Below are 26,126 nucleotides of genomic sequence, written 5' to 3'. Positions count from 1 at the left end.
TTTACTCCTGGGAACGGGAGTTGGTTCGTAGAGGACAAACCCAAGGGATCGGATTGGAACAATCAAAATTTGATCAAAAGACCACCGTAGAAGTGGGGCGGCACTAAATAATACTTTCAAAGGAAAAGTAGCGGCTGAAACACCAAAAACTATCACAACAGCTTCGGGCTCAATTTATCGAAAAAGCGATTTGGTCAAGGCGGTGATTTCAGTGAAGAACATACCGAATGAGGGGACTTGTCAAAAAGAAAAAGCAAAAAGCCCAAAGAGGAACCAAAGAGCAAGCATCAAAAGAAAAATGTGGAGCCTGAAGAGGAAACAGAGTCGGAAGGAGAAGATAGAAATCTTGTAGACGAGCAAGCTAGGGAACGTCTCCAAAATAGCGACACTATAGTCACATCGAGGGACACACCTACAGGAGGGGGACTGAATCTGGCAGTAAGAAGAGCAAAGCCAAACCAAGGCGGCCCGGAAATGGGGGGGGGAAACTCAGGAGCAAGTGGCGATTAAACCCAAAGGAAAGAAGTCAGATAAGGAAAAAGCTGCAACAGCAGCCGAGGACAATCCAGAAACAAAATCAGCGGATCCAATAAAACCTCAAGAACAGCCTAGCAGCTCCAAAGGCCTAAGAAGCGCTAATCCGAAATTCATAAAGAAACGGATTACTAGGGACACATCTCCGAGCACAATTCTGAACGCATTCCAGAAGCAAGACGTCGTACCAGAGGAGTGGGAATCTCTTGCGGACCAAGTTCTGACAAGAGGCCTACAGAAAACAGCGCAGGAAAAACTAAATGCTAAGGACACATTGGCAGAGGAACATGTGACAGGGGGCAATAGTTCTCCACCAGCGTTTTCTGATGAATCGATAATTGACGAGCAATCGGAAACTACTATCAGACGCAGCAAGAGAGCTACAACAAATCAAGGACCCAAGAGATTCGGTAGCCCGGTAAAACATTCAGTTAAGGAAATAAGCGCAGATGAAGACTTAGCAGACTTGAACGAGATGGCTTAGGAAAAGTACAGATATAAGCTGGCAAACTTAAAAACGGACACCTCCAAGCCACTGGAGACACGACTGAATTTCATGGAACGGCACTTATTCCGGAAAAAGCTTGACGGTGACAGGTCCATTTTAAATCATTCGACACGAGTAGACCGAGATCTTTAACCAAAGTCTCATTTGCTAAGACATTATTCTCGAGATCAAATGATTTTTGGTTAAGGAAAAGAGACAAAATTGAACATTTCTTGGCATTGAAAGAAAAAACAAATTTCTTTTGCTCCAAGTTTGAAGGGCCTGAATGTCAGAGATAAGCCAATCAAAACTGTCCCTTTAAAATATAATTTTCAAGTGGTTGGCAAATAGATCAACTGAACATGGAAGTTGATGTTGGGCAGGTCATTTCTAAAAATGAGGAAGAGCAAATGAAGAAGAGGAATGATTGATGTCCTAGCAAAATCACAAAATTGCATAGTGCAGAACGAATTGATATCGTATTTCTAAACCTGACCAAGACATGATAATAACTGTTGCACAAGAGATTATCTGGACATGAAATTAAACTGGTTTGAGTAACAATTACCACCGCAAAGTGGAAACAAGTAGTTAAACATCAGCTTCTCGAAAAGTTTAGATAACACGTTCAAAAGGATAACAGGTCGAGATTTAGTGATTTCACATTTGCTTTCATCATTGTGAATAGGCGTAAGGATACCTGATTTCCAATCGGAACCAAATTGAATACTGAAGAATGAATCTCATTGGCGGATTATTTCGAAACAAGGGATTGCAAACCGTCAATGCTCAGCTCTTAGTAATAACTAAAGACTGGAGTTCAGTTGATACTTCAAGTTTAGTAATAACCATTTCATTGTTATCAAAGAATCGTGAATACGGTGACAATATTATGGTTCCGTTGGCACTGACAATAGAAGCAAAATAGACCTTGAAAAGTTCAGACTTCTCAAAATTGGTAGTGGCTTCCATATTTCTCCATCTCATGGTACAAGGGAGGTCGTGGCATCCTAAGTTCTTGAGATAATTAAAACTTTCGTGAGTATTACAGGCTGAAAGTAGTTTTGCCTCATATTCGGCCAAATAAAATTCTTGAATCTCAATACATTGCGATTCTTTAGCGGCTAATTTTTGCGGACAGGAAACAAGGGTTTTTTGAATGCGAGACACTTAGCGTATTGAGACGCCTCAATTGATTCGAGATGGAGGTCGTAATCCAGGCAGCAAAACTTTGCCGATGTCTCGTTCTCAAGAAGGTACTCTTTTTTACGCTGTTAAAAAGCGAGGTATACCAGTTTCTGATCATCACGTTAATATTAGAATAACAAATTGCGTCAAATGGTTTGCTAAGTAAAAATTTTATTCAGTAATGAAAAGTCACATCTACAATTACTCAGGAAACTTGAGCTCTTTCATCTCCCAATGAATCATGTAGAGGTTTATTCAGAATAATGGCAATTCTACTATGATCAGATATATTTAAGATTGTAGAAAAACAGTCACGGCGAAAGATATCAGTAACTGTTTCAGCCTTCATAACTAAAACAAGGTCAAGCAGGATCGCGTAAGTTGTCTGGAAAAACAACATTTTGCGTAAATTGAATTTGTAGAGAGTTCTAGGAACCTCAATTCATAGTCGTTTCCTGAGAAGTGATTCTCAATTGACAAATTCTTAGTTGAAATCCCAAGCAATGAGTTAGTAATCAATTGAGAGACTGAATACAAACTCGAACAACTCATCAAAATCAACAGATTTTGGGCAATAACTGCTTTCTGGGGTGGGTTGTAAGCACAGCAAAGTACATAAGGATTATCATTAATTATAATCTAAAAAAGTGCACACGGTTGGTTAAGTTGATTACTAAGTGAGGATATTTCAATTGGAACCTAGAAAATTGAGGAGTCAATCAGCACTCTCCCAAGGTTGGTAATTCTTCCGTTACTTTCATGGTCAGCTCGATAGAATCAATACTTCGAGAACATTAGTTAATTGGAGCTGAAATCTTTTGTGAGCCAGGTTTCTGTAACCAGTAATACAGAATGTTCCATATTCACCACTGCATAAGCAAACAGAAATCGACGTTGCAAACTGAAAAGACTTCTGGCGTTGCATATCTGTACGGTGATTGATAGAAGTCAATCTTGTGTTGACTCTGGGTAGGTGACTGGGCTTAATTTTTTAGGCGATAAGTTTCCGCCATAAATTTCCGAACACCTTAATGATTGTCAATTTGTTTTAAATGTACTTGACTTTCCTCGTTCAAAACAATTTTTATCAGTTATCTTTTTTGGGTTGGCTGTATTGTTCAGCTTATTGACACTTTTCGACTTCAGTTTTTGAAGAAATGAATGATTTTTCAAAGGAATCAATTTTACTGTCAATTTGACTATATGTCTATCCAAGGCCAAGGAAGTTATATTACTTTGGATGACATCTTGGATAGCGGGGTAATAGGGTTTCAAGTCAAAGTCCAATTCCACATCATTTGATTAGGAGTTCTACTGTTGTTGCACTGAGCCATCATTATCTTGGGAACTCATATTCATTCCCATATTGTAACAGTCGCCTACTTTGGTCACACATGAGGTTAAAGAAAAATAGGCCCTATAACCATTGGCTCAAGAGTCAGGGACACTATCTCTTGTGTTTTTCTACCTCGAACGGTCGGAGCGACATGAGACTAAAAACCCGTTACAGCTTAAAGGCCACAACCAAAACTCCCCCCCCCCCCACGCTAGAAAATAAGAACGTTCCCATACTTAGGTCTCAAAATACCCAAAATACGCGAATGCCATTAAAAACAGGGTCGGAACAATCCGTAAAGTTACTTTTTATTAGACAGTGAAACTTTGATCCATTTCAAATGGATCAACCTAAAACTCTCCTCACATTAACATAACAATCACAAAACACACTCAAGAAAATTAAATTGGGTACTCACATACCAGCAAACTCGAGAATTAGAGGTCACTAAATTAGTAAGTAACTTGAGAATAATATGGGAATTAAGTTGGGTTCAGTAAGTTCTAATCGAACAAGTTTTATCTCAAGAATCGAGTTTTGGTTCTGGGCCATTGGGACACCTCGGTTGTCCACCTTTCCACCGATGGTTCACTCTGGTCCAACTGAATTTCGATGTTCTTTGTTTTCTGTATCAAGATAGTACAGCTCTACTCTCGTATTATTCAGATGTCGGAAATTGCGAATAGCAATTTCCCGCTGCTTAAATTGACGACTTTCGCGCGAATGTTATGCGGTCGTTCTGACCTTGTATTTCTGAGATTTTCAGTTTTCGCGTGAAAGTTGAGCTTGACAGGCTCAATTCGAATTTTTGAAAAACTAAATTTCATCCCAAAATTATGTAGATCGTATTCCTCAAGGGACTTTGTTTCGTTAAAATTTCTTTTTCGTGACCTCGGATTCCATCCGAGTTCAAACTAGAGCCCCTTTCTTTCCCTCTCAAGACTCATGAAACCCACATTGAGCTCCCTGCTCACTTCGTATTCCTAGCCTTTGAAGTGCTAGGACTCGATGAATTTGACACCGTGATCTGCCTCAGTAGCGCTTCCTCATCATCAGAGCTGATCACGATTTGTTCCCATGCCCTCAATTGTTCGAAGGATCGCATCCACTCCTTCTGCTCCTGCATCCTCATTGCCTGATTCGGTAAAGCTTTCATTTTCAATTCCCTGTTCAAGCAAAAGGAATTGTGCAGGCTCAAGCTCACGTTCTTCGCCAAGTCCTCCTCCAGTATCGATTCTCTTGCTTTGGTATTATCTCTAGACACCCTACCGACTCTTTTCCAACCTGTTGTGATCGCACTTTGATGGGTTAGCAGAGGTCTCTTGAAGGCTTCCGGACCTATCTCCGCCAGGAACAGTCGATATTCCTTTTGGTATTTCTTCATGTGATCTTTCGGCGCTATGTACAACCAAGATGTAAACGTCGCTCGAAACCACAGAAAGAACCTTATGCGGCTCCATATGTGCCTGACTTCCATTGGTATGGCAAATACCTTGCATACAGTCTCAAAAAACTCAAGTCTCCTGCTGTAATCTATAGCGTATATCGATCCCGCCGTTGGTGTCTTCGACTCCCTATATTTCGTTACATTTTCCTCGATCCATCGTAACGCCAAAATCGTACTTACTACCAAGATGGTCACCTTCTGCTGATGATCGGGTAACCCGTCTGACCGAATTTCTTCTACATCCCATACTAAACAAAGGTTTGAACGCTCCGGGTACCACACTGTCTGTGCCAAGTATGTGTAATCTCTATGTTTCGAAGATTGCGTTCTCCCGAGGCTTCCAGCAGAGGCTCTAGTTCCATCATTTTCTCCTCCGTCATATCTTTTTCCTCCTGCGCTGGAAAACTATTCATCGGCTTCCCGATGGCATTCTGTTTCTCAAAATCACTCGTGTTTTCGTCCCCCAAGCTCAAGAGTTCTTCTCCCGAGATCTCACTCAAGTCATCTCTTTGTGCCCTTGGCACCGTTCCCAGGATCTTCCTCAAGAACCTATGTGAATGATGTGACATTTGAGCCAGTCGTACGTACTTGGGTACCGAGAATGCCTTATCCTCTAGTACCCTTTGGCTGGACACCTCCACCATTGCCATGTGCAATGGATAGTGGCTCCCTCATAGGTATGTCATTACTGATCCCACCAAGGACTTTGCATTTACAGGCAGGCCATAAGCTTCGCTCATGGGAAATTCCATCTCCGCCTCTAGACCAATCTTCCACCCTCTGATATGTTTCTGGGTGGTTTGCAACGCCCCCCGGCCACGACTCCACACTCAACGCCGTCACCAAATGGTGTTCAGACTCCAGCTTCTCAAGTGATCGCAGACTACACATTCTAGAGAAGAACCCCAGCGCCGTTGCTAAACTCATGTAGTGTTCGTATAGCACTCAGCCATTATCTGCACCTCGCTCTTCTCTCTTTATGTTATGTCACCAAACCAAGTGACTAGGTCTTCTCTCTGGAAAGATTGTATTCTGACACATGATCGTCCATAACAGGTGTGCCCCCCGCCTCCGCACGTCAAGTCAAGACAGGTACCAAGTTCCAACTTCTTTACTGATCCCAGCTTACTCGTTGCTTCGCCCGAATCGTTACTCTGTGGTAGGATCAATTTGTGTATCACGTCCAACGTTCGCAGATCCTCATCTTTTGTTGGTGTCAGCCTCACTCGTTCCGTGACTTCTTCAATCAAGCTCGCATGGGGATGTGGACACCAGGAGGGTCTCAACAACTACAAAACCGTTCCTAAATTCGTAGTCATCATGCCATTTCCATTCCCCATCCTCAATTCCACTCTTTTGCTCGAGCGCGGCACGCTTATCACCTTGGGTGTCGCCTAAAGTAGCAGGCCTAGGCTCGGTTTCTCCCTCTCCATTGAATCGATTACGATTGTCTTCTCCGTCCAAAAGTTCAAGAGCTCCGTCACCTCGTGATTCCTGTGAGCGCTCGCGGCCTCTGAATTCAAGAAAGGATTGTACGCTATTCCTATCACTCCAGACACGTATTGATACTCTCCCTTTTTATTGGGTCTCGAGTAACCCTCAGCCAAGGCTAAGTTGCGATGCACATCATGACCCTCTTCAAATTTCTTGTTGTGGAATCTTCGTATCTCATCAAGTTTCCCATGATTCTCTAGGGATTACCTCGAGTCATCCTCCTTTTCGATCCCCGTACTCTGGTACACGTTCAGCATGACGGTGGAGACTCTTCTCTCCATGGTTTTGCTCCCCCATGGCCTTCTGATGACACGCTTGGACGGTGCTATTAGTCATTACGGATATTATCCACCTCAAGAAACAAGTGGCATCTTTTCTTTTCGCCAGACTCAAGCCGGAGTTATCTCTCGCGACGTAATGTACCAGCATCTGATAGACTTCTAGGCTTTTATTGCCCAATTTCAATTTGTCACGTGAAGTCAATACCTCCAATTCTATTCCCACTAGGCTTCACGAGAACATCAGCTGTCCCGCGGTTCCGACGAAGGGATTTGACATCAGGGGCAATGCGGATGAAGGTGTTCTCATCGCCTCCTCAAAGTAATCCCGCAACAAGAGGGTCGTTGTACACTTGTTTGCCAATAGCCTGGAGTTCGCTCGAGATCCATTCTCTGCCAACATCCACTTCCCATGTTTGTCCATTCGTCGAACCCTTTTTCGAGCCTGCCTTCTGAGGTTTGAAGTCTTCTTCCGTTACCAAACTTGTCGAGACCTCTATCTCTTTCACTATTTCGGCTAGCCTCCTTGGTTCGGAGCTACTCCTGTAGGCTGCCGTCTTCCAACGCGCTAGGATCATGGGGGCAGTCTCCCTTAAGTTCTTCTCCGAGGCAGCATCCACCGACGGGCTGCTCAACTCCTCTATCTCCCGTTCCCTCTTTCGAGACTTCATACCTTCGCTTGGTGGTGTCGTCACTATCATCACTGATTCGATCTCTCTGTCCCGGTCCGACCCTTCCAACTCTTGCCTCCCCCTGCTCGAGCCTTAAGGATATTAGTGATTTTAATCATGTAGCACTATGTAACAGTCGCCTACTTCAATCACATATGAGGTTAAAGAAAAATAGGCCCTATAACCATTGGCTCAAGAGTCAGGGACACTATCTCTTGTGTTTTTCTACCTCGAACGGTCGGAGCCACTTCGGTTCACTTGCGACATGAGACTAAAAACTCGTTACAGTTTAAAGGCCAATACCAAAATACAACCCCCACTCTAGAAAATAAGCACGTCCCCATACTCAGGTCTCAAAATACCCAAAATACACAAACGCCGTTAAAAACAGGGTCGGAACAATCTGTACAGTTACTTTTTATTAGACAGTGGAACTTTGATCCATTTCAGATGGATCAACCTAAAACTCTCCTTACCTCAACATAACAATCACAAAACACACTCAAGAAAATTAAATTAGGAACTCACATACCAGCACACTCGGGAATTAGAGGTAACTAAATTAGTGAACAACTTGAGAATAATTGGGGAATTAACTTGGGTTCAGTAAGTTCTAATCGAACAATTTTTATCTCAAGAATGGAGTTTTGGTTCTGGATCATTGGGACATCTCGGTTGTCCACCTTTCCACCGATGGTTCACTCTGGTCCAACTGAATTTTGATGTTCTTTGTTTTCTGTATCAAGATAGGACCTCTCTACTCTCGTGTTATTTAGATGTCGGAAATTGCGAATACCATTTTCCCGCTGCTTAAATTGACCACTTTCCCGCGAAAAGTACTAATCATATTAAAAGTACCTCGGCTGTTAACCGAACGGCTGGTGGTTCAGTCCCACCCAGGAGCACCAAAAAAACACTCTATAACAGTAGCCTACTTTGGTCACACATGAGGTTAAAAAAAATAGGCCGTATAAACATTGGCTCAAGAGACAGCGTCACTATTTCTTGCGTTTTTCTACCTCGAACGGTCGGAGCCAATTCGGTTCGCTTGCGACATGAGACTATAAACCCGTTACAGCTTAAAGGCTACGACCAAAATACCCCCCCACTCTAGAAAATAAGAACGTTCCCATACTTAGGTCTCAAAATACCCAAAATACGCAAATGCCATTAAAAACAGGGTCGGAACAATCCGTACAGTTACTTTTTATTAGACAGTGAAACTTTGATCCATTTCAAATGGATCAACCTAAAACTCTCCTCATCTTAACATAACAATCACAAAACACACTCAAAAAAATTAAATTGGGTACTCACATACCAGCACACTCGAGAATTAGAGGTAACTAAATTAGTAAGTAACTTGAGATTAATATGGGAATTAAGTTGGGTTCAGTAAGTTCTAATCGAACAAGTTTTATCTCAAGAATGGAGTTTTGGTTCTGGGCCATTGGGACACCTCGGTTGTCCACCTTTCCACCGATGGTTCACTCTGGTCCAACTGAATTTCGATGTTCTTTGTTTTCTGTATCAAGATAGGACAGCTCTACTCTCGTGTTATTTAGATGTCGGAAATTGCGAATAGCAATTTCCCGCTGCTTAAATTGACCACTTTCCAGCGATTGTTATCCGGTCGTTCTGATCTTGTATTTCTGAGATTTTCGGTTTTCGCGAGAAAGTTGAGCATGACAGGCTCAATTCAAATTTTTGAAAAACTAAATTTCATCCCAAAATTAGGTAGTTCGTATTCCTCAAGGTCAAACTTCCAAATATGACCGACTGGCCCAAATGAAACTATTGGTTAGGTTTCTGTAATTAAGTAATTACAGTTCTACAATTGTGTGAATGTGTTAAAATTGTAAATTCAATCAAACTTTTTTGCATATTTTGTGCATCTTCAGATTTTAAAAATCTAAACTATCTGTAAAAACTGATCAAAGATCATGAAAAGTGTCATACTCATCATTGTTTCAAATCTTAACATTTTTGACAAATCACAACTTCAAAATTATTACTAAAATTATCAAACAACTATTATGTAACATTTTTTTTTACAATTAATCACATACTTTTGAGAGTTTTTACATTTTTTTGTTACAATTTCGCTTTGTCGCTTTTTTCATGCTAACATGTAAGTTATTTCAGTGTTTTTTTTTGCCAAATTTTTTTCCGATTCTGGAACTATAAATTTTTGTCAGTTTCCTAAATTAAATTCGTCGCGCGTGTTAATTGTCGGTATCTCTTTCCTAATGTGCAGCACCTCTAATGTAAGTAACTTATAAGAAATTTAAAATGTTAATTCAAACAAACGTTTTCGCACATTCTATGCATCATCAGGTTAAAAATTTTTTTACAATATTTACAAAACGATCAAAGATCTGAAAAATGAGAAACGTGTCTAAAAAAGCTCTAAAACTTTTTAACCAATCAAATTTGAACAACTGTAATTACATAATATAATTACGTAATCATGAATAACATTTTCCTGTAAATTTCTGAGATTTTCCTGTAACTTAATGATGCTGGACGCCTGGTCGATTATCTTCCAATTAAACTCATTTTACCACTTCCACACTGCCAAATATGCTGTCCAACTGGGGTGGCCTTTATTCGGTGTTTCCCAAACCTTTTGATGAGATGTCGGACCGTCTGGCCAACATAGATAGATTTGCACCCACAACAGTTAATTCTGTACACCACTTTTGATTTCAGTTCACTGAGAAAGGAGGATATCAAAGAGGGCATACAAGTTTTCATTTTCCTCTTCGTGAATATTATCTGCGCGTTGATGATGTCGAGCACTTTTTTTTTGATAATATCTCACTGTGATCGCTCCGATATTGAACCATCAAGATGAGCGGTGAATCGCTGCTAGAATTACGGCTTCTATTTCTCAGCCATCTTTTTTTTGCTTTTGCCCTCCCTGATGATCTTTTCAAGGGCTTGCGATGCAACCGGCGACGACCATTTTTTCGGATATTGATTATCCAACAACTGTTTACGGTTGATATCCGTCGCTCTATAATAATCTTTCCATGTTGACGTGCTTCAGAAAACCCGGTGAACAGTTCCTTTAAAATAACTTCTCTTGTACCGAAGGGGGCGCTGTAACATTCGCCCAAATACTACACAGCGACGGTGCGTAGAAAAAGTACCTATTAACGACTGGCAGGCGTCAGTTACCTTAATTCTACTCGTTTTTCACCGTCTCGGCCTTGTCAAATGATTTTCTTGTCTGTTTAGGGCTAAGTAAAAAGTTACTATTTTTAGGCCATCATTCAAACGACTTTTGATCAGCTTTCATTTACATGCGAACACAAACACATAGCTGAGTCTCGGATCCTCAGACTACGTGATTGCTTTTAAAATTACGGCTCGAATATCCTAATTTAATATGTTTTTGGTGACAGTTCTATATTAAAACCATTGGAGATGGATTGACCCTTTCCTCTTCCTTGCTACTCATATTCCAAAATATCAAATAATACCGGTGTCAATTCAAAAATCTATGGCATCAGAGTAGCTAAATAGTTAGTTTACTACAGTCTTCCACCATATATCAGTCTCTGGGGGACCAAGCCTCCACTTCCGTGTTCTCCTTGTAATAACGTCGTTATTACCTTCAATTCGTGGCACGGGAGGGTACTGCTCTCCACCACCGAAGCCTCCTTTCCCACTATCTTCTTCCGCTAAGGGTCTTATCGTGCGTGACTGTCACGATAATAGGCTTCGTTTTTTCGTGTTCTCTTGTGACTGTTTCTCACTAGATTTGCTGTTTTTCTGTTTTTCTCAACTTTTTCGGTCAAAATGGCCGTTTTTCGTATTTCTGAGAAATACTCGCTCGTTAATTGAAATTTTGAAAAATTGAAACTTCCAGAATCTTTCGACCCTCCTTTCAAGCACTTTTCGCTGTTAAGGCCTTTTCTCCCTAATTCGTGCTTCGTCGGAAGGTTGCGCTGTGCCAATCTGGCAGAATGGCACACGCAACTTCTAAAATTTAGTATGGTACATGTATCTGTTGGTTTCTGATACCACCCACAGTTAATTTTCCTGTTTTTGTTGGGACGCATAATCACGGACTTATTTCCAAATGAGTTTCTTCTTTTGATTGGCCAGAAAGTTTGAGGGCATTTCTCAGACCTGTTTGTCAATCTTTTTCAAATCTTCGATCGTTGTGTATATTTTGTAATTTATTTTAATCCTGTTGATGCAGAAAATAAGCGAAAACGTTTCAATCAACATTTTACAATGCTTATTAGGAAAAATTAATTATTATTTTTTGATTTCCTAGTTTTTTTGTGCTCTCGATTCTGATCGGTTAATATGGTGTTGGTCTACTCTTGACCGGTATGAAATAAAGGATGTCTTTTTTTTACCGCAATCTGTTGGTCTCGTTCATGACATCATGGCCTTCTCCGTCGCATAGGAGTTCATATACTAACTTTTCGACTTCTGCCGAGAAGTGAAGGTCCTTGAATTTGGCCCGTGTGGTTTTTTTTTGGATTCAAGTAGAGAACATCAACAACCCATTATCAGGGGTGTGCAATGAATTTTTGATTAAACAATTAGTTGCAATAATTGAAAAAACTATCACTGATAATTGATATCGCCAATTACAATTATTGCGTTGGCAATCGCCAATTGACTGCAATAATTGGCCTTTCAGAAATTTAAAATTTTTCAATTTGGTCATGTCTGAAAATCAAGAAGTTTGCAAGAAGTTTTTTGAAAAAACAATTGTCAATGGATATGAAAGACAACTTGAAATCAACTTGAGCCAACTTGAGTAAATCACGATGGTCTGAGTGAGCCAACTTGGTGCAGCTGCTTGCGCTAAAAGTGTTCTAGTGTGAGCTAGGCTACGTTCCAATTCAACAATCGTGATAAGGCAATAAAGTCATTCTAATTCTCTAGCCTGTGCACTAACCATCGTGTGATGTTTTCGGCCCCTATTAACTGAACTTTACTGAATGCAAAGAACAGCACTGCCCCTCCATTTGTATCTCGTGTATTGCAACCAATAAAAAGTTCCGCTGCATCTATGTTGATAATGAACAATCAAATGTTAACATGAAAATAGGTTACCGTGCTTATTTTTTTTTAGCGTTCCTTCGTAAAATGTTAGTCATTTTTTCAGGCATGTTGATGACATAAACCATGGCCCCCGCTAAAAAGGTCAAACAGCAAAGTTCCGTGGAATCGGCTGGGAAGCAGGGAGATATTCCTGCTGTTTTTGAGCCGATCTCCTCGTTTTTTGAGAAGAAAGTACGAAATTTGGAGAAGCGAAAGTCGAAGCTTGAAAGTTACAGAGCACTTCAAAAGGAGGGTAAATTAACGGATGCTGGACAGAAACAAGCAGTTGAAAAATATGACGAAGTGAATGCGACTCTCTTCTTTGCGTCCACAATCATGCAGGAACTTCTACCGGTGCTTCTTGAAATATCAAATGGAATTGAGAAGAGAGCGGTAGACCGCGAAAAGGAAAAGGAGAGACTAACGAGATCCACGATTCGTTCTGTTCTTGACATTCAGGATCTCTATGAGCAACTTGGCGATGATAAAGTCAGGGCTAACTTCGCCAGTGGAACTGATAATGCTCTCTTATTGACTGAGGATCAATTAGCCACCATTGACTCCTTGTACATGACGTCTAAGCCTTCTCGATACGATTCGGAGGGAAACTTGAAGTCGAAGGGAGAATACAAGAGAAACTTGGATGAGTGCGTTGGCTCTTGGCATAAGTTGCTGCAGAAAAGTGAATGCAAAGACAAGCCTGGCGAGGTGAAATCAACGGACATGAAATCTTTGTTTGATTCAATTGGGTCATGTGACTTCTTCGATTCGTCCAAGAAGAAAGTGCAAGAGGTGATGCCGGCGGAGGTCAACAACAATCACGAGCCGGTTACTGTACCTGAGCCACAAGTGTTGGAAACTCATCATGAAAAGCCACCTGCTGAGCCCACTGCTGAAAACCATGACGTGAAATCGACCCAGGCTGACATCCTGGGAAGCTTGCAGGGGAGAGTTGTGAACTTTGTCCAAGACGACTTCGGACATTTGCAAAATACGCTGCCTGTTGTGACCCCGAGCCTTCCCAACTCTAGCGAGGTTACCTTCAATGGCGGATATCAGGACACTTATTCCGATCTCTCCGCAAACATGCAGACGATGAATTTGGATAGCAACGTGCCGCATACTTTTAACCATTTTAATGGAAATGTAATCAATGATGAGCCGCCAAAGAGTTCGCTGCCTCCTTCAATGACCAACAATGCAACTATGTTTTCATCAAGTGCTGCTCCCCAAGGAACCTTCCCCGCGGCGGAGAGTTGGGCTGATGAAGCGTCTGAGATGTTTGACAAAAACATGGGATCATCTGGGGGTGACAACAATTTCACTGAAGTGAAACAAAGAGGAGGCATGAACAACAGGTATCAAGGGAGGAATGATTTCGGTGGACGCGGCGGTGGAGGTGGCGGTGGCTATCGAAACGAGTATTCACGAGGAATGAACAGAGGTGGACGTGGATTTGAAGCTAGAGGATACGGGAATCGGCCCTATCGAAACGAATTCAGAGACGATCAGAATCAAGGAGGCAATCGACAAGAAGGCGGCAATTACTCACGAGGAGGCGGGGGCGGAAGAGGCTTCGGAGGAGGCGGCGGTGGCAAAGAGTTCTCTAGATCTGGTGGTCCTGGCAACCGTGGTCCCGGAGATCGAAGACCTAGAGGAGGTTATGACAACAGACCCCCTCCTCAGATGTTCACAAGTGCTAATGCGGCAAAATAGAAGTCAATGGTAGCTGAGGAGAATGAGAATCTGATACATCACTTATCACTATATTGCAAACTTCTTATGGCCTAATTTTATCTTCCTGATTTTTGTCTTTGAACTTTTACGCTCAGCTTTGTTTTTGAAGCGGGGAGCGTTGAAATATTTTGGTTTCCTCTGATTAATTCATCAAGTCAATAACAAGTCTGAGACTTCTGTGTCGTTTACGTTGAATGGAATCGTTTTCGAAGAGTTCAGATAAATTGATGCTTAATGCTCAACAAGCTGATTTCATTTGGATTAACATTAATGTTGAAGTTATCCATATTTGTTTTTAAAAAGTAAAAGATATCAAAGGTCCAAGATGAAATGTCTCTGTCTGCTGTGTCTACTATTACAGCATAGTCATCATCTTCGTTGACTTTGATTGCTTGTTTTGAGCCTATCATATCTCAAAGTATCAATGCAAGAAGTTTCATAGCATCTCAGGTCTGTCAGTCTTTTTTCAAAGTTAATTGTAAAGATGTGAAGATGAAGATGAGTTATTTCTTTATTGTTGCAATAATCAAGGGTGTTGCAACCCGGTACTATGACTTTCACCGCGAAGAATTTTGTTCACAGAAATGTAAAAACTTTACATATGTTTACATGTGCGAGAGCAAGTGTCTTGTAATCGAGAACCAGATTTTTTTGCTTGTCTTTCTTGCTTTTCTTACTTTTTTTTTACAAGTCTTACTTGCTTTTCTTGGTACCCTTAGATCTGGGGTTGGAGTCCCGGTCGGACCTTGTTTTTTAGTATTTGTGAAATTGAAATTTTTTCCGGTAAAAATTGAAATGTCGGGCTTTTGTAAATCTGCTTTTGCTTGTCGGCTTAGTTGCAACATCGGAGATTTTTCTTGTGCTGTCAGCAATTTTTATCGCAGGTTTTTTGGCTTATGTTTTTATCGACTAAGTTATCTTGTTTTGTGACGCTTCCAGGGCAAAATTTGATCGATGTTTTTTAAAAATAAAAATTCAGGTAGTTTGTATTTTGAAACTTAATTGCTCAAATTTTTTTTGACAATTTTTTATGGCATTTTTTTTTCTTTTTGTCCAACTAGGCGTCTAGCACTTGTTGTCGGCTTATTGTTGTAGATTATTTAATACTGGTGGTTGTGTTTTCTGACGGTTTCTGAAATTATTTTACATTTTTTTCCATTTTTTACCCCTGCGATAAGCAAGTATATTGCAATCGGGTAATAGACTTTTTTCTCGTAAATAACTTTAGGCATAGAATAGTCAAATGGTGAAAGGGCATGGTTGCTTAATAACGTGGTAACAGTATTAGCTCCATTCAGTTACGACGCGGCATTTAGTTGTGTGACGTTAAGAATTGCAAATGAGTTTTATAATTTTTTTTGGTATAATTTTGGCACTGATCGGTTGGCTTCAATTCTGTCGGTTTTTTCCTTATGTTTTTTTTCGAATAACTTTCTTTGGTTATTTATGGGAGTGATTGAATTCTTTAAATGAATTGTGGAAAATTTTAATCAACCTAGAATTTTTAAATAGTGAAAATATTAAACAAATAATTGAATTTAGCTATGTTTTCTTCCGGCCGTTTTTGAGTTCCAGAAAAAACCTTAAGATGGTCAAGTAAGATTATATATTTTTAAAAAATTGTTTAATTTGCAGTGATAACTGGTCGAAATATTCTGTGTTACTTGCACAGTAATATTCGGTGTTACTTGCTACTCTTGCTCTTTTTTTGTGATCAATTATTTTGTTTAAAAGGGACTGTGAAAATTGGAATGTTACACGGACTGCCGAAATAATCCAATTTACAAAACAATTTCTATATTCATTTTTTCTAGGGAATTATTATTTTTTAAGCTTTTGTGATAATGAAATTTAAAAGGCGACAAGCAATCATAGCAGTTACCATGGTTTCATAATTTACATGCTTTCAGTTGGACTAATATGTACCTCAGCACTATAACATAACCGCTGTTTATTTTTGCCAAGCTGTTTTTGCCATGCAAAATTTGTCAATGCAGAAATCGGTTGACTCATCCGAGGAGTCCATCTCAGATAGAGTGGTCAACTCTGATAATGACAATTTGAGTGTTGTCGGATTCGAACTTACGTCTCGCAACCTTGAGAAATCTTTTCAGTCGGGTAAACTGAGGGAGTTTTTTAACCAGCTTTGCGTGAGTGTGTCGACAAAGTTTACTAAAGAAGTGCCGCTGGAATCGCCTGAGGGCGAAGAAGTTTTCAGCGAATCGTTAATTGTTCCTATTGAGCAGTTTGTGTTTGGCAATTGCAAAACGTTGGACGATTTCGCGGCTGAGTTCGAGAAAACGAATAAGCAAAAACCGATCAAATGTGGTCGGATTTTCAGCAATGGCGAGCCGCACTACTCGTGTCGTGAGTGCTCGGTCGATCCGACGTGTGTGTTGTGCGCGCAGTGTTTCCAGGCAAGTGAGCATCAGACGCATAAGTACAGAATCGGAACTTCGTCGGGAGGAGGGTGCTGTGATTGTGGGGACGAGGAGGCCTGGAAGACCCACCCCTATTGCTCCCATCATCAACCCACAGAAGATTGCCCGGTAAGGCAATAGTTTCTTGTTCCTACAAAAAAGCCAAGTTCATTCTGGTAAGAGCAGTGTATAAACCACCCGAAAGATAAACAGCCGAAAATAGTGATCAGTTACATAAGTATTAATTAAAACAAGGCTGTAACTGTTAGGAAAATTGGACAATGTGAACGTTCTCTCCCCAATTCAAGTGATTTGGGGAAAGGGGAGTTTATTTCATTCAATTGCCGCTTTATTACTTCTCTGTTATTTGTTTCGGAGGGTAAAAGTAGTTACTTGGTCAATGTGTGGAATGGGGCCTGAGAAAAATCACCGGGGTCCCAAAAATCAACCATCTTTCAACTAATAACGCAACTGTTGGCTGGTTTATTAATTCACACTCTTTAATTGGCTGCGACGCAAGAGAATGTGAGAAAAAATTGGACCGAAATGAATTTTTAGGGCTCTTAAGGGACGCTAAATTTGAGTTTTAGTTCGCATTGCACGCGTAATTTAGGAACATCACAATATTTCCCGGTCAATCATAGAGTAACACAAGGTGCAGTGATGGCACATCTACTTTTCAATATTGCTACAAGAAGCCTAAACCTGGGGGGGGGGGGGGGTAGACACAAAAATTCCTCATCAAGTTTTCTGACGACAAAACGCCGTGCTTTCCTGGAATACGGAATTGATTTGATCCGGCGAAAGAGGGTGTTGAGCATTTAAGAAAATAATGTGAAACAAATAGCTTCGTTTTCTGTCCGAGGAAATCATACGAGCTTCTAGTTAATTTTAGAGAAATCATACGAGCTTCTGGTCATAAAAATACTAAGAATAACGAGAGATGAAATTACCTGGCTACCAATTCATGATTACAATCGCGAGCTTAGTGTAATAGTACGACTTTTCTATTTTTACAACTTAAGTCGCAAGTGTTGGTGCCACTTTTAACTGCACACTTAAGACTTTCTGATAACTTGATAGCATGTGCTCTCTCTCATTCGATTAGTAATAAGTTTACACAGTAGATACATTTTTAATTCATCCAGTGAATTGAAAAAAGCTATTTGTTTCAACACACCGAAAAAAACTCGGTGTCAGAAATTTTCCAATTCAGTCTATCTCGCAATTTTTTTCGAAACCCAATTATACTTTGTTTTGCTTTATGCTTGGAATGTAAGTGGATGCCTTCAGTTTTTTATATTCCTAAATAGTACATGCAAAATTGTGTCTATTTGTATTTGGTGCCACTTTTGCTGCATTGCTTGGGCAATTTAATGGCATATTCGTGGCCAGCGTTAGTAAATTGTCGAGGGCCCGTGACGCAAATGCGAGGGCAGGGGACTTTAAATCTTCTTTGCGTTTTTCATCTTTTCTTATCTTTTAAGAGCTGCTTTTTTGACGGTTTCTCGCTTTGCCTCTGTGTAAGTAATCGCTCAAACCACATTTTGAATCAATCTTTACTTGATTAAATAAGTACAATATTTCGGTTTCAACCTAAATGGACTGAAGACTTTTGACAAAATTTAGTGCTGCCTGTATTAGCGTATATTATTGTAATTGGGGTAATGAAGGCTTTTTAGTTCTACAGTAATGATTGAGATCAAAATCGTGCATTATCCATGGGTCCCATAGTTCATGGAATTTAGGGAAAATCTGGAAAAGTGAGATAATCTGAAAATAGTCAGAAATGGTCAGAGATTTGAAAATTGCCAGGGATTTTTTCACCACTTATGTTTGTACATAAACAGTTATAATAACTAATTGTTTGAAATTTGGTTGTTCAATTTCTGGAAGCAGGATATGATTTATGTGGAAATTGAGTATAAGAAATAAAGCTTGTTTGATGGTTCAATCTAGCTCAAAAATAATCCGAAGCTATTAAAGTCAGGCAACTTCATGTTATAAAGTCAGAGCAAACAGGGAAAAGTCAGGCAAGAATTGGTTAAAGTTAATAACGAAAAGCTATTCAAAACAAGTAAAGAAAATTCGCTCCACATCTTGTTTGAAATAATGCCCGCAAGAATCGAATTCAGTACAAAAGCATAAAAAATAGCTGCCGTGACGTAGAAGCTACAAAACTGAAACTGATCTCGTATTTCACCCGAATAGATTTGTACGATGATTTGTAAATAAAATTTTCTCATGAATTTGCGGAGATTGAAAGAAAGTTACAGTATTATCATTGACTCATAATTTCTAATTCGGAGCGCGCCTCCCTAAAAATAAGTTTATAGTCGGGAAAAACTTAATGATTGTCCTTGCGAAAAGGTTACATAAATCGGAGTTGAAGTGATATTTCGACCCCTCCTCGTCGGCACACTGCTGAAAAATTGGATCACGATTGACGAAAAGGCTACCCTTTGCTCAATCAAATTGTGATTGAAGTTATTGTAAGGCCGAGTGGGTAAGGCACTTGTCTCTCACTTTGGAGGTCTTGTATTCGAATCCCTCTTCGGTCACGGTTGGAGAGGTCTCAATGCCATCCGCCTCCTCAAGGTGGGACCGACTGCAACGAAATGGATGAAATCCATCTTCCCCCACGGTTGGTCCTGCATTGAGTAGGACCAGGGGCTAAAAAAATTAATATGTTATCATGTGTATGTTGCAGGATGGTGAGACTAGTCTTCTGCCAGATGAAGTGCACGTGAGAGTGAAGACGATGTTGCGCTTGATTGTGGACCAGTTCATCTTCTATCTCAGCATTTACACTGACAAATTCGACCCCTCTCATGCGCCAAATGGGAGTGATGAACAGTGTGTAGTGCTGTACAATGACGAACTGCACACCTTCGAACAGGTACTACCAACTACTTCAAGACTTATATTCTGCGGCTTTTAACATTTTTGAGTTAAAAATTATAAGTTACAAATTTTCAAGTTTTTAAATTTTAATTAATGAGAGATTTGTAGTCTCAGTTAAATAGCTCTATCTTTTTAAAAAGCGAAGTCATAAAAGTTAATTTCGAAATAGTTTTCTTTTCCCATAATGAAATTAGAAAAGTCCCATTTATACCTAAATTTCTCCCCTATTTTTGTTATGCAGTAATTGTCAACGAAATCCCAAAAAAGATCTGGAGATCTTCACATATATATTTAGGTTATTGAATCGCTGAAGAGGGCTCTGCTGTGTGACAGCACTCGGGCGAAAGCTGTTGCGACTGCAGTTGACAAAGAGGGCAGACACCTCGTGTTTCGCGGAAGAGTGAGCGAGTGTGAGAAGGTGCGCACAAAAATAGACGACGGAATCAAAAAAGCGTCTGCGACTCTGTCCCGCAAGAAACCCATCCACATCCTGGTGATGATGGAGACACTGTTTAACATGCAGAATGTTGTGCAGAAACTGCTTCAGTGGATGGTGAAAATAACTTCTAAATTAGGTTTGTGTACTGGGTAGTTTCTTCTGTTTTGTATCCCTACTGAAATCAACGGTCAAATTGTCATGCCATTAGAAACGGCGAGCGTTACGAAATTCAAAAAAAAACTATTTATTTAGATCTTTCAAAGTTATTTTAATGATAAAACTTGTGGTGCGAAAAGGTTCTTTTAATTCAAACACCTCTCCTTAATCTCTTTTTCAAAAGAAAAAATGCTTTATAAAGTCAGTAGTTCCTTCAGCTTTTGTGATGTTATTGACAAATTTTTAATCAGTTGGTTATTGCTGGTTATATTTCATTATTGGTTATCGTTACCGACGAGTAACCAATATGTATATGATGGATGAAAAGGTTAAAAAGGAGCATTATGCGACCCGCTATGTAATCCGGTCATTAGCGAATGGCACCGTGATGCTAGAATAAGATGCCTTCTTGTGTAACCTGTCTGTCTTATCTTGCTGAAAATGTACCTTGAATGTTGCAGGCCAATTCAGAAGAATCTTCTGTGATTTGCTACTGAGTGAAAACTACAAGCCTGGACAGACTATTATTCTGGAAACGACTCTCCTCAATGACACGAGACTGTGGAAAAGTCAGTTTGTCTATTCTATCCTTCTCCTCAGTCGTTGTTTTCCACTATTTAACATATTGCACATTTAAGAGTTAGATATCGAAGAACTGACAGTTGGTCACTTTTATGACTACAAGGGTGTGGTTACTGGGATCCGTATTTTTTCAATGAATGACTGAAGCATGGGAAGTCGCTACACATTTGCTTATTAAGAGTCGAGGAACTTGTTCAGACTCTTACATAGGTCGTGATGATTTCGTTTTTTTAAAGAAAAAGTCTTAAATGCTCTAATAACAAAAGAAGTGCATGCAAGCGTAAGAATGCGCATATGAATGCCATTAAGTATCTGTGTAGTTTTTGAGTTCAATTCAAGTGCATTGGCTAAAAAGCAGGCAAAATGCACTCTTAAATAAGAAAGAAAGCTGAAATGGTGAAAAAAAACGTCTAGTTTCGTAAGTGGAATTTGATTTTTAGATTTTCCAGCGGAACGAAAACTTTTTCTTATAATCCAGTTTTCTCAAATTGGGTTAATTTAATCAAAAAAGTGCCGAATATAAATTGCTCTTGTAATTCAAAGAGCTTTAAGGCCATATGCTTTTTCGTTCGAAATTGGAAAGCTGACGTTTTTTTTCTTCAAAAAGTAAGTAAAGTTTTTTCTATTTTTTTTGTATTCATTGACTCTTTTCCAACTGTCTTTTGACTATGTTTTTCCATATTATCTGGGGCTCTGTTGCTCAGCGGAATCGTGTTTCAGGTGTGCGGTCAGACTGGCATGGGATGTTGATCAAGACCTTTCTGATCGACTCGGACCACAAGAAACAATTTGCCATCTATTTTGTAACGGTAAGTTAAAGATTTGAAAGAAAATGGCTTCGTACGTAAAATATGATTATTTTCGCCTAAAACAAGCGTAAGCAAATTGGAATATAGATTTTTTTCAGGTTAACTAGTTCTACAAAATCACTTGAATCATTTGACACCTCGATCGTTGATATATGCTTTTATTACTGTATTTACACAAACAAAGCTTGTGTTATAGTATGAACACTTTTTTTCCAACCTAAGTCGCGAATATTGTTGCGATAAAATGTGTTCATTTTGAAAGTGTTCATTTTGACTAATAACCAGCTATTAAGTTCAGCCAATGCAAAGGATATTAACACAGATTTATCTATTACTAATAGCACTTTAGCTTCAAGCTATCATGGATCTGTAGCATAGAGGCAGGGAAGGACACCCGCAACAAAATAAGAGGGTTCAAATCTGGGCAAGGTCGGATGTTTTAAATGAATTTTTTCGTATGCTATTTAAAATGCGTCCGCTCTATAAATTGAGGCATGTTAGTTGGTAAATTTCTTTTTTTTCCCAAATAGACCGGTACTGCTAATGCGTCATAAGTGGCTTGCGTCACTTAGCAATTATGTAGACGCATAATTGGCGTGAATCACTTGAAATTTTGTAGACTTCTACAGACATTTTTTTGACTCAAAGTTTTACTCATTCAGTTTTTCCCAGTAGCATTTTGTTCATATTTTTGCTTGTGTATGCGAAGTGCAACTTCGCTCCTGTGTGAAATTTCCTATTTTGTGTGTTCAGGTTGTGTGCAAGTGATTATGTTCAAGAAGTTAAGTTGCCCTTAATTGGAAAAGTTTATTTATTTTACGCATATTCAACACAACGTTATAATGATATCGCAGTCCTTACGCTTGCGGTTAGCAAGCGTTATTAAATCGGAATATCAACTTTTTTTTTGGGTTAACAGCTATTTTAACAAAATAAGTTGAATCACTAGTGATGCTGCTATGCAGCTGGCATGCTCTATTTCACGAAAATTTAAACTTAACTACTGGGTGGGTACAAGTTAAGCTTATATAAGTTGAATCATTATCAAACCATTGTATGTTTAATGAGTTTCGATACTAATTTAGCTCATGATTTTTCGGCTTCATGTTTTCTAGGTTCCAATTATTGAAGTCCACTTTGCACGCGCCATTTATATAGCTATCGTGGATCCTGTGTCGGCGTTAACCGCAGTTATTTACAATATGATTTTTGGCGAAAATTTTGACTGAGTTTCAGCTAATTTGCTATCTAAACTATATTTAAATGCGTGTGACAGCTATCTCCCATGTTTAAGCATATAGTTTTGCATGTTTAACGAAAGAATTTTTTCACGTTTAAACTATATCATATATTGCAATGGTTAAGATTTTTTTCGATTTTCCAGTTTAAGTTCAGTGTTTGTTTCATCAACTTTGAAATCAGCACTCCATTAGTGGGATGCTTTCAGGGTCTTTACAGGTTTTGCTATTCTGGCCTCCATATATGAATAACCAAACTCTTTTAGTTTAAGAGATACGGCAATTTTCGAGATTTTTCTCACCCTGTGGAAATTCTCACACTCTATTTGGGTGCTGTCAGGGTACTCTGAGGGGTTGCAAATCTTGCCTCCAATTCCGAATTGTCAGTCCCTGTAGTTTTCGAGATAGACATTTTTCATGATTTTTTCGAACATTTTCAATAAAACTTAGATTTTAAAACTTGGAAAATCTCAATCCCGTTCTTGGAAACTGTGAGGGCACTTTCAGGAGTTGCGATATTCGCCTTTGAATATGACTGCTCAAGTCCTTGTAGTTTTCGAGATATGATGTTTTTCAGGATTTTTCAAAATTTTTCAGAGAACTTAGATATAAAAAACTTCTTATCTGTATAGTTCTCATCTGTATAGTTCTCATCTAAAAAAAGTTCTCATCTGTATAGTGAGGCTCTGTCAGGGTACTCTCAGGAGTTGCAATTTTTTCCTACAAATATGACCGCTAAAAACCTTGTTATTTTCCAGATATGACTTGTGTGATTTTTTCAAAAAAATTTCAGAAAACTCAAATTTATTTTTTTCTTAAAAATTCGCAGATCCCAATTCTTCTGTAGTGGGGGCTGTCAGAGTATTCGCAGGTTCTCAAGCGTTGCAAATCTTGCCTCTAAATATGAGTGCTCAAATCTTGTGAAAAATAGTTCTGATTCACAGATTTTTTTTACTTTAGCCGATTGCCAGCAAGGCCCAACTAGCGAACCTATTTGAGCAAATGTGTCGGTGTTCAAAATGTTTTTTCCTCTTCAAACTATTTCTTCTTTTTCTAGACCGGGCCAGATTCAACTGGTGATTTGAGTTTACTTCGATCATTTGACAGAAAATCTACATATTCGGTCAATTCAACTGATTTGTTTGTCCGCCAAAAATTGTAAACAGAATATATCAAACTGCCGCTTAAATCCGAGTGGCTATTTTAGCCATTCAATTTAAAGAACTATAGTTTCAGTTCAAGAAATTGATATGAAAATATTGGGCGGAATTATTAAAAAGATTTTGAAATTGTTTTGTTTCCAATTAAGCATGCCGATGAAGTTTTTTTAAGAGTCGATGAACTTCGTTCAGACTCCTATATAGGTCACGATGATCATTTTTTGTGAGTTTTTGTTTCACGAAAAGTCCTAAAATTTGTTCTGGTTCAATTTTACTTTTTAGTGGTTTTGCTTTTGAATTCTTTTATTAAAAGAAAGGCAAACTCCACTATCGAACAGCAAAAAAAGTAAAGGTTCCTAAAAACGTGATCGACTTCTTCTTTATTTCAGTGGGCTTATTTACCAAACTTTCCACTGTATGTCCGGCAGTACTTTTGACATCGATAAGACTTTCTCACTATTTTTGAACTTAGTCAAGCCCACTCGGACTTCTTTGAAAAATTTAAATAAGTTTCAACTAAAAATGCATTTTTTAAAATGTTTTTTAGTTTTCCACTTCCTGAGTCAATTGTAGCCTTGTTCGAAGTTGTTTGCTAATTTTAGAGCGTCATGTTGCTTTCATCCTATAATTGTTGAAGGCAAGTAGTTTCATCCTATAATTGTTGAAGGCAAGTAGTACGAAGCTCAGCGTGGCTTCTGTGTTTGATATTGGGGCTTGATATCAGATACTTTAACGAGCCCTAATTATTTTTTCAGACCGTACTAGTGACGTGACGAAAAAGTTATGGGCATGTATTAGGCGAAGATAACAATCTGCTTGTCTCGTTTATTAGGTTGTTCCGATGGTGAATGTATGCAATGGTTTGTTTTCTGTTTCGAACTGTTAATAAAAGAAGTGGACTTTTCTTAAATTAGGACGTGAACATTCAAATCGAACAAGAATCGTGTTGTAAAAATAATGATTCAATATTGGGCTAATTTTTTTCTAATGGAGTGACTCGCTTCTGCTTTGTAGCTATAAAATTATTATGTTTCAATTGGGTGTTAGTTCAATCCAAAAGGCATCCATCATATAGCTGCTCGAAAATAAAAAGCGTTTTATGCAGTTTGTCTTGTAATAATGAATGAATTGAATTTTTCTTATTTAGATCATGTTATTTTATTGTTTTTTTTCTGAAAAAGTCTAACAAATGTTACCCAAAAATTGTTTTCGAGCGGTTTGACTTAGTTTCTGTCTTAATGCACTTCAAATTAGGCTTTGCTCTCGAATAACAAATGTGCAAAAAGCTGGGCGAAAAATTATCTCCTTTTTTCAAAATGCTATATGAAGTAACTTTTTTGGCTTTCGTAAGGTCACTTACAATTTATAGTCAATTGGCTGTGCTTCATTATTGGCCACGATTACTGGCGATTAACCAATAACTATATGATTGCAGAAAAGATTAAATCTAGTCGTATAATTTTTTGAAAATTGATAGCGTTTCAAACTGGATAATATTCAAGTTTTTTTTTGTAAAATCAGGGATGCAGATTTTCTATTCGAAACATATCTGTGAATAAATTCTCAAAACATTTTCAGTTTTCCCATTTCAGTAGCGTTGAATTTTTTAAATGAAATATACTGACATAAAATGCTTGCACTGATTGTGATTGTGAATTAGTCATTGAACATAGTGCAGAATCTTCTATAGGCCGTGATGCTTTTTTTCCCGTTTTTGTTTTCAGGAATAATCTTAAAGAGGTCTAATAACAAAAGAAGTGTGTTCATACTTTTAAATGCACATTTGAATTACCTTAGGTTTATGTGCATAGTGCATTTTCTGAGTTCAATTTAAAATCATTTGCTGGAAAGCAGGCAAAATGCATTCTCCAAAAAGAAAGCGTAAATGAAGCAAAAAAAAAACTTAAAAAGACTTCTAGTTTCCAAAGTGGAGTTTGATTTCCCAGCGGATAAAAAGTTTAACCAAGTGATGCAGTTTTCTGAAATTGGGTTAATTTTATCAAAAACGTGTCAATCATAAATTGTTGATGAAATTAAAAGAGCTTCAAGGGAATATACATTTTTTTAAAGAAAAAAGACTAATAATTTGTTCGATTTTTTTTTAGCAGTATGACTTCGGGTTTTATATCTCAGTTCATTTTTTGTTTGAACTTCAAAAGCTGAAGTTTTTTTT

At 38.8% G+C, this 26,126-nt stretch overlaps 2 protein-coding genes across 2 annotated transcripts in view; both read left to right on the top strand.

Annotated features, from left to right (window-relative positions):
• Positions 1-12,575: 12,575 nt before the first annotated feature.
• LOC134842494 (uncharacterized protein DDB_G0290685-like) lies at positions 12,576-14,533 on the top strand. The gene has a single exon (XM_063858862.1). It carries the CDS (start codon positions 12,593-12,595, stop codon positions 14,222-14,224), a length of 1,632 nt encoding a protein of 543 aa, XP_063714932.1. The 5' UTR covers positions 12,576-12,592; the 3' UTR covers positions 14,225-14,533.
• A 1,600-nt stretch (positions 14,534-16,133) lies between these two features.
• The window catches only part of LOC134841197 (E3 ubiquitin-protein ligase UBR2-like), a 48,283-nt gene continuing 38,290 nt past the window's right edge, over positions 16,134-26,126 (top strand). Inside the window, exons 1-5 of the mRNA XM_063857024.1 lie at positions 16,134-16,794; positions 19,376-19,564; positions 19,865-20,144; positions 20,626-20,733; positions 21,467-21,555. Of these exons, the coding sequence (XP_063713094.1) occupies positions 16,222-16,794; positions 19,376-19,564; positions 19,865-20,144; positions 20,626-20,733; positions 21,467-21,555 (1,239 nt within the window). The 5' untranslated portion in view covers positions 16,134-16,221. The remainder of the gene's footprint in view (positions 16,795-19,375; positions 19,565-19,864; positions 20,145-20,625; positions 20,734-21,466; positions 21,556-26,126) is intronic.

The sequence above is a fragment of the Symsagittifera roscoffensis genome, chromosome 3 (assembly GCF_963678635.1).
Source record: "Symsagittifera roscoffensis chromosome 3, txSymRosc1.1, whole genome shotgun sequence".
Taxonomy (NCBI): domain Eukaryota; kingdom Metazoa; phylum Xenacoelomorpha; order Acoela; family Convolutidae; genus Symsagittifera; species Symsagittifera roscoffensis.
This window is presented reverse-complemented; position numbering and strand designations above follow the sequence as displayed.

Bases quoted from the DNA above. Each gene is read 5' to 3' on its own strand.
- LOC134842494 (XM_063858862.1), top strand. From the start codon at position 12,593: ATGGCCCCCGCTAAAAAGGTCAAACAGCAAAGTTCCGTGGAATCGGCT.